Here is an 11,386-nt window from a genome sequence, read left to right on the forward strand (position 1 = left end):
TCAGTGGTTTGGTTTTCTTTGTCATGTTTTTGGTTTCCTTGTCAGTCACACCTTCAGGTTCATGATCCACAGCTGTCTTCAGTTCAGTTAATTGCCCTCAGCCTATTTAAGTGTCTTGGTTTCTGTACATCCTTGTCAGGTCATCTGCTCTGTTTTTGTCACAGTTTTGTTTCCCCTCATAGTTTTGTTATGTTTCAGTTTGCTAATTAAATGTTTTAGTTCCTGTCACCAAGCTTGGTCTCCTGCATTTGGGTCCTCCACCACCAGTTCGTGACACTCCCTTGGCAACACCAAACCTTAATATGTTGAAAAAGTTATTTTGAGAGTGCAACGTCTAACAGTAGTTTAGCTATAATCTGTGTGTAAGTCTTTGGATTTGGAGCTGACACACACCTAAAAATAAATTAAGCTGATGATTAGCAACAACTGGCTACAGGCTTTGTTGTATAATTTGTTTCAAGTTAAAACTGTCGCAGGACACAAAAGGAATGACTTTTGCACTTGCTTTAATGACATGTAACGCAACATATAATTCACATGCCTTTATATTTTATTTAAGTTTACAACCTTGGTTAAAAAACAGAGTATAACATGATGCAAAGTTATAAAATTATGCACACTGAGCTGTGCAGCGACAAGCAAGATGAGCCTCTGCGGTCTCCCTCAAATCAATGCTCTTCTCAAAGATGCTGTTGAGGCCGTCATTACGATTTAGATTTGTACCTGGAACAAAAAGGATGATACAAGGATTTCAAAAAAAGGAAACTCTTTTTCTTCATCTTTCCTTCCTTAAATATGTTTAGCTGTTAACTTACCAATGGGTAGACAATGGTATCCGACATTGACAGTGGTTTTTCTTGTAGGCATACAGCCGGGAAGACAGCGAAGCACAGGCTCAACAGAGTAGCATTTAGAATCTTCCCCTAAGTGGTTGACCTGCTTCTCCAGCTTCACAGACTCAAGTTTCATGTAGCACTCTGAAAAGGTGTTGAAGTGAGCCATTTAGAACATTTAAGATGAATTCAATTAGTCATATTCAATGTTTTGTGCTGTTCTGTGTTTTGCAATCAGGTAAATGTTATTTTGAAACATGTTAAGAAAGAAACAAGCTAAAAAAAGAAATAGGGTGAGTGTTACCAGAGGTATGGCGGCAGCTCTGTCCCGACAGAACCCAGGAATGAGCAAAGGTGGTTGCATTCTTAGACACTCGCTCGTTGGGTGTGCGATACTCTTCCTTGACTTCACCGTCGGCCTTTCCACATAGTCCACAAGTCTTTCCTCTCATCCAGTCGGCAACTTGAACCTGTGTTACAAGAAGATATCGAAGTGTTCAGACCTTATTGCATGTTACGATAAATGTGAAGCTCTCAAGGTGATCTGATTTTCTTAATCACCTTCACTGTAGTATGGTTGAAGAAGACCTCCTGAAGACCATGGTTAGGTGCATGCAGAGAAACACCCTCAGCCTTCTCTCTGATCTGTATATTGCCTAAAAATGATTAAAAAACGGGTCATTAAAAATGTGATGTTTCGGCCTCAACATTGGAAGATCAACATTTCACTTTAAAAGGAGAAAGCAGAAACCTGTTGAATGCTGATAGGGCATGTTGGCAGAAAGGATTTCCACGCTGTTGACTTTCACCACAGTAGCATTGTCCCTTAAATAAATGTCAATGTCCCTGTTGAAAAACATTTGATATATCATTAAAGATCTATTCTGGCCTTTCATTCTTTGCAGTTGAAATAAAAAAGCAGGCTGCGTTTTACATGTTTTCAATCTTGACATTAATCTCGTTCTGTTCTGCAGTTTGGTCTCGCTTCAGCAGAACCATGAATTTGAGTTCTGATGTGCAATCTTGAGCCAAGACCTGGTAGCAAGAATGGGGCATCTCATTTTTGTATTTTTTGTTGTTGAACGTGATCAAGCTGTCATTGACCAAGATGCACTGAGCTGGAAGCAAAAGAAGAAGAAGAAAAGCAAGTGAACTACTGAAACAATCGTGTAAACTCTTTAAGAACAAATGTGGAATCTATTGAATGTTTTCACCAGCATGGGCTTTGGTGAGCATGTAGGACAGTTTGCCAGGCCAGCTTTCAGGATAGGCCTCCAACTCAGCAGCAGTTTCTCCAAGGGGTAAAGAAATTGGAAGACCCAATCCAAGTTTGTATAGAGTACTCTGAAATGTTTAATAAAAGAAAAAAAAACATTATCTTAATTAAAGTAAGTCATTTCATTTACAAACATGTCCTAGTGTCTTACCTGAGGTGTCTTCAGTGTAACATTTAGGTTTGTCTCATTGACAGCAGCTGTCAGTTGGATCTGTTTTTGGAAGTTTTTGACTTTTGCTTGACTTACTCCATTGCGAACAGCAATTCGGGAAAGATACTCAGAAGCCCTAGGAACACAAACAGGTCAAATAAACACTTTTTTCTGAATGGCTCGTAATTTGGGACAAAAAGTTGAATAACAGAATGTTGTATGTAACAACCAAGTCTGCTGAATCTAAGAAAAACAATTATTTCAGTGCTTTTACCACTTGGCGTATCTTTTCAAGCCCTCAGGGAGTCTTTCCCAGGTCATTTTCAATCGAGCTGCAGGTTCTTTTCCGACCAGACCAGTTTCAGCGATGATTGAAGCGTTGTACTGCTTGCAATCAATGCCCCATGTGACCCTGGTCTGTAAAAAAATAAAATCATCTAAGCCATCAAGTATGATATCATTTAGTCCTCTTCCTTTTTAGATCTGTTGAAGTATTTTACCATGATCTTGTGTTTGCTCAGCATTACACCATCGGCGCAGATTCTCCAGTTGTCATTTTCTGTCAGGTTAGCAAAAATAATTTGCACTCTGGAGTTGTCCTTGTCGTAGTATACGGTAGCCTGGTATCCCTGGTTCTTGTGGTCAGCTCGTTTAGCATGGATCAGAATGGTCACTAAAGAGTCAACTGTATTGGAGAGGTACCTGACCTAGATGTGGGGGAAAAAAATAATTACTTTAATGCAGTGGTTCCCAAACCCTTTCTGCAAGGCCCCCTTTCTGAAGATTAGAATACCGTATTTTCCGGACTATAAGTCGCACCGGAGTATAAGTCGCACCAGCCCAAAAATGCATTATAAAGTAGAAAAAAACACAGATAAGTCGCACTGGACTATAAGTCGCATTTTAACTTTCACAACCTTATATGACACAATCATAGCAGACTGTTTATCTAATAATTTCACAGTAATCTTTTCTCAAACTTATTTATTTATTCTTTTCATGAAGCATCATTGGCTAACTAATACTCTGTTTTCATCCTGTATTTGTAGAAACAGTTTTCATTTTTATTGCATTTCTGAATCTATGAAATCATTGGAAAATAGAATATTATGTTGTTAGCCTTCAAGATCTTACTGTAAAAAAAGTTTGCTGATTCTCTGAGTCACTTAACATACTCTTAACACTTAACATACCTCATACATCAAATTGACCCAGGAACATCATCTCTGTTCCTCACAAATGAACATAACAGGAGGGTTAACAATGTATTTATTTCAATTTAGTTCTAATATAAGTCGCTGCGGAGTATAAGTCGCACCCCTTCCCAAACTATGAAAAAAAGTGCGACTTATAGTCCGGAAAATACGGTATTTTTGAGCCCCCCCACACTGACACAAACATACAAATCCTTTGTTTCTAAACTCCACCGCCCCCCTTACAATACATCCGCGCCCCCCCCCCCCCCCGCCCCCCACTTTGGGAACCACTGCTTTAATGTTTTTATTACATTATCTTCAATAGGCCTTAAATAAAAAAATAGCAATGCATTCTTATGTTAAAAGGATCACAAGTAGCTTTGCAATGCGTATGTTCTGTTTTGAAATGCTTCTGTACTCTTGGTTCTGAAGATTTCGGTTTCTTTTCACAGTTTTACGTCTGACTTAAAGAAATCTTGATTTGACATCCCACCTTTTTGTAGATCGATTCAAAGCTGTAAGCACTGCTTTTGCTCTTGACACGTTCTGCTGAGATGGAATGCTGTTAAAGAAAGAAGCCATGAATTAAAGACTTTTTTTTTAAATTAACAGAACATGATGACACTTTTATTCTCTATAAACTATACACCTGATGGATGTGGTGCTTGGTGAAGTTCATTTCATACAGCTCTTGCTGAAATTTAAAAACAAGTGAATTAAAATCATTTCAACTTGAATATGTGTCTGCTTTTTCTATGTATTTAATTGTGCCTCACTCTGGACATAGAGCTGGAGCTGGAGGAGCTGGAAGAACTGCTGCTTGACCGAACAGAAGATGAGCTCCTTGAAGGGCGGCTTGATCGGCTGCTGGAGGAGCTGCTTGACTGCCACTTTGATGTCCTGTTGAGGACTTCAGCAAGATCAATTGTCTTGCTCTTGCGGCGAGAGGAAGAACTGGAGGAGGAGCTGGAGGAAGTCTTGGAGGAGGTCCTAGAAGAGGTCTTGGAAGAGCTTCTGGAAGAAGTCTTGGAAGAGCTTCTGGAAGAAGTCTTGGAGGAGGTTCTTGAGGAAGACAGAGATGAGGTTGCAGAGGACAAACTTGAGCGGGAACGTCTGGAGCTAGAGCTGCTTGAACTTGACGAAGTTGTGCTGTTCTTCAGACCAGGAGTCAGGATCTTCTTGAGTTTTAGAAGCACATTCTTATCCTCAAGAATTTCATCTTCTTCACTCATGTTGATAACTTTAATGATCTTATCTGTTGCTCTATCTCCAACTTGAACCTCGATTTCAATCCTTTCAATGGCTGGGCCTGGAGCTGAAATACAAACAAAAGCATAACTTTGCCAATATTGCTACAACTTTTCTTTGTTGGTGAAATCAGCCGATAAATGTAACTTACCTGGGGAAACCTTAAGAGCAAAGGAATGGTTTCCAATTACAGTGTAGATTGGGCTGTTTCTGATAAAGGATGCATTGCGAGACTCCAGTTCTGCACAGGCCTTGATTCCAAAGGTGTAGCTTAAAGCACACAGCTTCCACATGAAGGCTTTGGGAACTTTCAGTTTGCTGGCAACTTGATTAGGGGTTTTGCTAAACAGGATTTCTGATGAAGCGGACTGTAAAAGAACAAACTGTTAACTCAAAAGAAAAAAAGAAAAAGGGAAAAGTTGTAATGGAATTACACTCACCGAACTGTCCTCCACAGAAGAGGCCATCCTGGATCTCAGTGAGGTTGAGTTTTGTTTTGACAAATGTGTTAAATTTACGGCTGGGATCATTGAAGTTACTTTGGCCGCTTCAAGGTCTTCAACATTTCTTGCAACGGCGTACATGTCAAGCCTTTTAGAAAAAAAAAGGATGAACAGAAGAAAAATTTGGTTATTTTTTGAAAATGTTTAAATATGCACTACTTTGTGTTAGAAATTGTGTTCATACCGTGCAGATGCAATGGTATCAACACCCTCAACAGGCAGGATCTGGAAGTTGAAGTTACCCTTAATCATGTCTAATCTTGCTGCAAACTTTGCTGGAGCAATTGAGTGAATTTTGGCTCTTGACACCAAAGAGGCCTGGAGGAAAACTGTGTTCACACCCATGACTGCATATGTGTGCATGGAAAAGCTGTAAGGAGCAGAAGGAAACAACTTGAAGTTGACTTTGATCTCTTTCTTTGACAGCTATTGGGTAACCGTATTTAAGTTTTCTAAACGTGCACAAGTCGGTCACCTTGGAGCAATTGCAGCCTTAAAAGAGATATCAGACTTCAAAAGATGAGCAAAGTTGATGTTTTCAGGCAGAGGTGGGGACACACTAGCTTGCACTAAAAAAAAACGTTGGATTTCCTTGTTAGTATGATTTAAATGTCAATTCTGAATTCTAGTGCACCAGAAATACTTACCTTCCAATGATGCAGCAGCCACAGCAGCGCTATACAAGCTGAGTTCCATTGGGAAACCAACAGACGTGGGGATGATGCGACGAACCTCAGCAACCAGCATTGGTTTGGAGTACTGCTTTGTGTAACCAGCTAACAGAGCGTCCAAAGCCTTTTTGCCATAAGCACGAATATCAATTGCATTTGCAAGCTATAGCAAAAATTGGAGGGAAAACAGGGAAAAACAGGTGGTTAATTTTAAAATCTATAAATTAAAAATCATATGTAAATATGACAAATACCATACCTGAACAATATGTTCCACCATTGGTTTGTCAATGTTAGCAAACGCCATCTCCTGTCCCAGTACTTTCACATATGCGGAGGCCAGAGGCTGGCTCGATGGATAAGCCTTCCAGTCTGAAAGCTATGATAGGTAGAAAATGACAAATTAATATCAGAAAATCTTTGTACAGCGTTTTTGTCAATTTGCACAATTGTTGCTTTTCACTCCAGAGTAATCCTCAAACTTACAGCCTTAATTGCTTCTTTCATTTTAGTTATTCTGTCTGTAGCTGGACTGTCATTAACTTTCAAAAGAGCCTCCTGGATGCCCTCAGTTCTCACTCCAACCTGAAATAAACAAAAAGGTGAAATTCATTGTAAAATGAAAAAAGTTCAGTTTCCTAATCATTTTTTGAAGTAGCTTAAAAAAAGTTGGTAAATACTTTTTTGAAGTTGGAGTTGGAATTAGTAAATACTTTTAGACTTGATGCATATATTTCTATTTTAATCCAAAACAACTGTTCAGCATAGCAGCGAAGACATGGAAGACTCAGACCTTATTCTTATTTTTATGTTCTTACAAAGTAAATTGATATTTTAGGTGTATTTCTTCAGCATGTATAACTGGATATCATACCTCAAAAACATCTACAAGAGCTCCAGCCAGATAAGTACGAGCTTTGGCCATCACTGTTCTTGGCAGTACAGTTGCAGCATCATTGATGTAGAAAGCACTCCCAGCAGCACCCACCATCCAAGGACCTGGAAAGGCAAAAGTAGTATTGTTCAAAACACAAACCACAGTCTGCTTGGAAAAAGAAAAAATAAACACCCCGTTATCCGTTAATCATCTTACTGTAATAGGCATCGTAATGGAATGCTCTGCTGAAGCGATAGCTCAATCTCTCAAACTTGGGGCTCAGGAGCCTTACTGCAACATTGCAGGCAGCAGCACTGGAAAGAAAAAACAATTATAAAGCTGCAAATGCTGAAAAAATAGAGCTAAGATGATTATATGGGCTCTTACACAGAGGAGTAGTCAGGTGAAGTGGTTTTGGTAATGGCCTTCATGTAAGAGTAAATAAAACTGGCAATCTGCAGGTTTGATTCTTTCAAAAGGCTCTGTGCAAGAGTGGTCACCAGGCCAATGGGCAGCTTAGTCTCAAAGAGCACAATGGCAGAAACCATGCGAAGCTCTGAGTGAAGTTCCTTGTTCATGAACAGCTGAACTGCCATGTCCTGGATCTATTTCAGAAAAGTGAAAGCTTGAAGTATGCCACCTCAATCCGGTGTGAAGTGCTTTATCGCTGGGGAGATGGGTTGTCTTACCATCTTGGGCTCCCTCTTTGCAATTCTCCTCAGGGCCAGAATGGCTTCAACGTGAACTCTGTGGGGAAGATTGTTGGCACTGCTGCCAAAGCCAGGCAGAAGCTTCATAAGTGGCTTCAGGCTACCAGGATGTCCTGCATTGCCCAGGACTTTAACAGCACTGATGAGCTCATCGTAGTCGCGTCTTTCAAGAGCACGGATGATAAGTTCGTGGATGGGCTGTGTGTGAAAGAAGTAGTTAGCAGTGAAATAAATAGGTTTCAGTGAGATAAAGCACATTTGCTATACACACCTTCACAAGCTCAACGGGGCAAGAGGGGAATTCAGTACAGTATTTGTAAACCATGCTGCCAAAGCCAAGCATGGATATCTCACGCAAAACTGGGTTTTCTTTAACCTTGGGGGTCATTGCCAGGCCCTGGGGAGTTTCAGAAAGAAATCATTGAAATGAAATCGCTTCACTGTCAGTGTGTCAAACTTCTACTCAAGCACTTACTTCTACAAGTTTAAGACTCTCCAGGTCAGCAGCCACCAAATGCAGAGATGATAAAAGAGCCTCAGCAGCTTCAAATGAGGTCAGATCACCAGAAATGATTTTCTCCTTGATAAATTTCAGAGCAACATGATTGCCAATGGCAGGGATGGAGCTCAACAACCAGGTCCTAGGGAAGGAAAGGTCTCTTGGAGAAATATTCCTTTGTACAAATGCTTTTTCTGAGCCTCCTCTGAATGAAAGTGGTCTTACCTGTAATCACTTCTAGCTTTGTACTGATCCCAGAGGGCTTCAATGCTTTCATATCTGGCCACACGCAGCAACTGGATGAGCTCAATAAACTTCAGAGGGGAATCTTCATGGGCCTTTCCCATATTGAGGGTTACCAGCTTATTCAAAGTCTCAACAATCTGAGAATGAATCACACAAAAATTATGAAGTCTTTTACTGCAATACGTAAATAAAGAAAAGTTTGTTATTTTTAAGTACCTGAGCCTCAGCATTGCTGATCCTCAGGAGCTCAACTGGCGTTTGGAGGAGCTCGCTGCCAAACTCGTATTTCAGTGATCCACGAGGCAAATAGTCAGCACTGATGGGTTCCACTGGAATCTTTTTGATTTCCAGGAAGGTGAGGGTTTGCCTGTGAATAGGACAAATTCTCTAAAGGTTCACCGGTTTAATGGACACAGAGGAGTCCCCTTTGCATCATGCAAAGCAATGGTTTCTAAACATTTTCTTTGACTTTTGTTGTCATACTGCACACCCTCTCACTCATTTGCATTGTACTTTAATTATTAAATAATGCAAGTGAATTGGAACTTTTGGAATTCTTAAGCCAAATGTGTTTTTATTACCTTTCTGCTCTACTCTTTCAAGTTCAAAATTTGACATACAGCAAATTTAATTTGTTGTTTGTCGGCCTTGAGGATTGGATGTTTTTACTTTTACACTTGCTGACTTGTTGGGATGTATCGTCAACAACTTCAGCAAACACCCACCAATTTTTCAAAGTAGATGCTCTAATGAAGGCAGTATTCCATATACCTTAGATAATGTACTGTAGAGGTATGTGAACCCCTGCTGGTGAATCACTAATGAAATGTACGTACTTGGCTTCCATCTGGGCAGCGCCGTTCAGGATGTTGATTGGTGAGTACTGGATGAGCTCTGTAGCTGTTGCCTCTAAGAGTAGGGAACCAGTAGTTGAGGGCTTCATGACATAGTTGATGGCTGCTGCTCCTTTCATTGTCTTTCCACTCTGTGTTAACAAAAACTTTGTATCATCAGACTTCAGAAATTGTGTTTTTTGGCATTATAAAATGAGGGCCCCACTTACAGCCTCGCATTCAGTACAACTTTCAGTGTAACCTGCCAATCCAACATCTTTGTAGATTCTCTCCTGACAGTGGTTCAGGTCTTTGGTCTTGGACAAGTGGATCCTGTCAGCCTTTGAATCCTCGCTGATAACGTAATGAGTCTTGCACACACCCTGAGTTCCAGGCTAGTTTTTTTTTTTTTTTTAGATCAAAATATGCTTTCTTAGTGGATGAAGCAAGAGTAGATGAAAGAACTTGTTCAGAAATGTGGTCATTTGTACCTCTTGTAGCTCATACACGTTCTGAGTTTTCTTTATGTTCAGCTGAAGGATGTTGAGGAGTCCTCTGTAGATGTTTAGAACACTTGTAGAGATGCCAGGGGGGGCAAATACTTTACCCACCACACCGTTGGTATATTCAAACTTAATGGGTGTCAGCAGCTGAGCAGCCAGAGCTGTGGTGAGCTTGCTGGCCGGACGGAAAGTCTCTCTGGGCCAGATGCCACTGTACTCGTACAGTGCAGGCTCCACCAACTGCAGAAAGCATGGCCATTAATAGAAGTTAAGTAACAGCAAAATATCTGGTTGGTCTTGTAATGAAACTCTGTTCACATATGAAAAATCTCCTTACTTTCATGATGAATGTGTCAGGTGCTATTGGGCTGATCCAAACTCTGCTCTCAATTTTCACTCCAGCTCTTGCCAGACCCTCCTCGGGAAGGCCACCCAGAAGATGTGCTTCATATTTGTACTCATAGGTTTTCCCAGGGCTGAATTCTGGGGCTTCAGAAAATAAATCACATTTAAATAGCAGTTGTATGATGAAATAATTGCTCGCTTATCTTTGAATTGGACATCTTGAAGGAAACTTACTGAAGCTCAGTTGGTTGGCAGCTGCAAAAATGAAAAAATAAAATAAAATAAATGCACAGATATTTGAAAACAATCAAAGCAAAACTGTCAGAACACTTTTTATTCTTATTTTTAAGTTATTTTTCCATCTCTGACAGAATATATCCATGAAAGTAATCCCCTCAAACATTTATAACAGTAAATTGAATAAAAATAGGGCATTTTAATGCCTTATTGTCCAAACTTTACATCCATTTGATCTCAGAATAAAAGCAGATCAAGTTTTAAATTCTTTAAAGCATACTCACCCACAAGGGCCAGAGAAAGAGCAAGAATCAGCCCCCTCATGATGAGCTGTGATCGAGTGCAGCATCTGTCTTCCTTTTAACACCACTTTCCTTGGTGACGCCATCGATCAAAATGTATCATTAACCAGATGTTGGCCAGCATTGTCACTGGTGTTATCGTGCCCTGCTCAGTGAGATTAGACTGTGCTGTGTAAACAGTAAAATAAAAATAAACGCTGTCTCAACCTGACTTTATCTAGATGGATGGATGGTTTCCAGATTTGTGTTTCTTTGTATTTCTCTAACATAGAATTATCATTTATGAGCAGAGCCACTTACTTTTTTTTAAAGAATGATGAAATTGTCATCTAAAGAACAACGAAATCAGATGAGCTCTTAGCTTAGAGTTGGTTTAACTTCTAAAATAAATACTTAAAATATTAATTGAAAATTAGCTTGTATATAAAGATTAATTTAAATGATTCAGCACAAAGTCAGAGTGTTCTAATTTTTCTGCCCACCTGTTTGATTAGCCTTATTAGTTCCTAATTATTTCATAGAGAAAAGTCCTCGTTTTGGGGAAACTCTCGCCGTAATAACCTGATTGTTTGCTTCAATAGGTTTTGATCATTTTGGAAGAGGAAATTATGCAGTTAGTCATTTTTGGACACCAAACTTTCATTGTGTGCATAAAGCACAAAGTCCTCTAAACTGCATTCTTAACTCTAAATATGAAAATAAAGACAAATATGAAAGTTTTGATGTTTTCTAGCATTTGTGTAGGGGTGTGTAGGGTTAAGAATACAACTTATCACTCCTGCTTAACTAGAAAACATTTAAGTAGAACCTTCATCACTGTCAGTCATGGGGGATGCCAAAACTGTAAAATCTTAATCAGACTTTTTTTGTATTGATGTTTGATGAAGCTGACACTCTCCTAAAATTTGAACTAAAATCTTTCCCTTTTACCCATATTCTGGGAGGTGAAATGACTT

General features: G+C 39.6%; 1 protein-coding gene across 1 annotated transcript; it reads right to left on the minus strand.

Moving 5' to 3' along the window:
- Window positions 1–492: 492 nt before the first annotated feature.
- Window positions 493–10,462, minus strand: vit-6 (vitellogenin II). Its single transcript, NM_001104840.1, is given in 34 exon segments — window positions 493–723; window positions 816–977; window positions 1,138–1,303; window positions 1,395–1,489; window positions 1,585–1,679; window positions 1,768–1,951; window positions 2,048–2,177; window positions 2,261–2,396; window positions 2,535–2,677; window positions 2,761–2,967; window positions 3,950–4,018; window positions 4,106–4,150; window positions 4,233–4,771; window positions 4,856–5,072; window positions 5,145–5,295; window positions 5,392–5,577; window positions 5,683–5,776; window positions 5,855–6,041; window positions 6,138–6,257; window positions 6,365–6,463; window positions 6,753–6,877; window positions 6,972–7,069; window positions 7,143–7,360; window positions 7,445–7,663; window positions 7,737–7,862; window positions 7,941–8,106; window positions 8,190–8,347; window positions 8,427–8,577; window positions 9,047–9,195; window positions 9,274–9,438; window positions 9,535–9,786; window positions 9,884–10,035; window positions 10,126–10,146; window positions 10,413–10,462. Coding segments are annotated over 34 exon segments (5,178 nt in total). The 5' UTR covers window positions 10,453–10,462; the 3' UTR covers window positions 493–610.
- Window positions 10,463–11,386: the final 924 nt, after the last annotated feature.

Source organism: Oryzias latipes, chromosome 4 (assembly GCF_002234675.1).
Source record: "Oryzias latipes chromosome 4, ASM223467v1".
NCBI lineage: Eukaryota > Metazoa > Chordata > Actinopteri > Beloniformes > Adrianichthyidae > Oryzias > Oryzias latipes.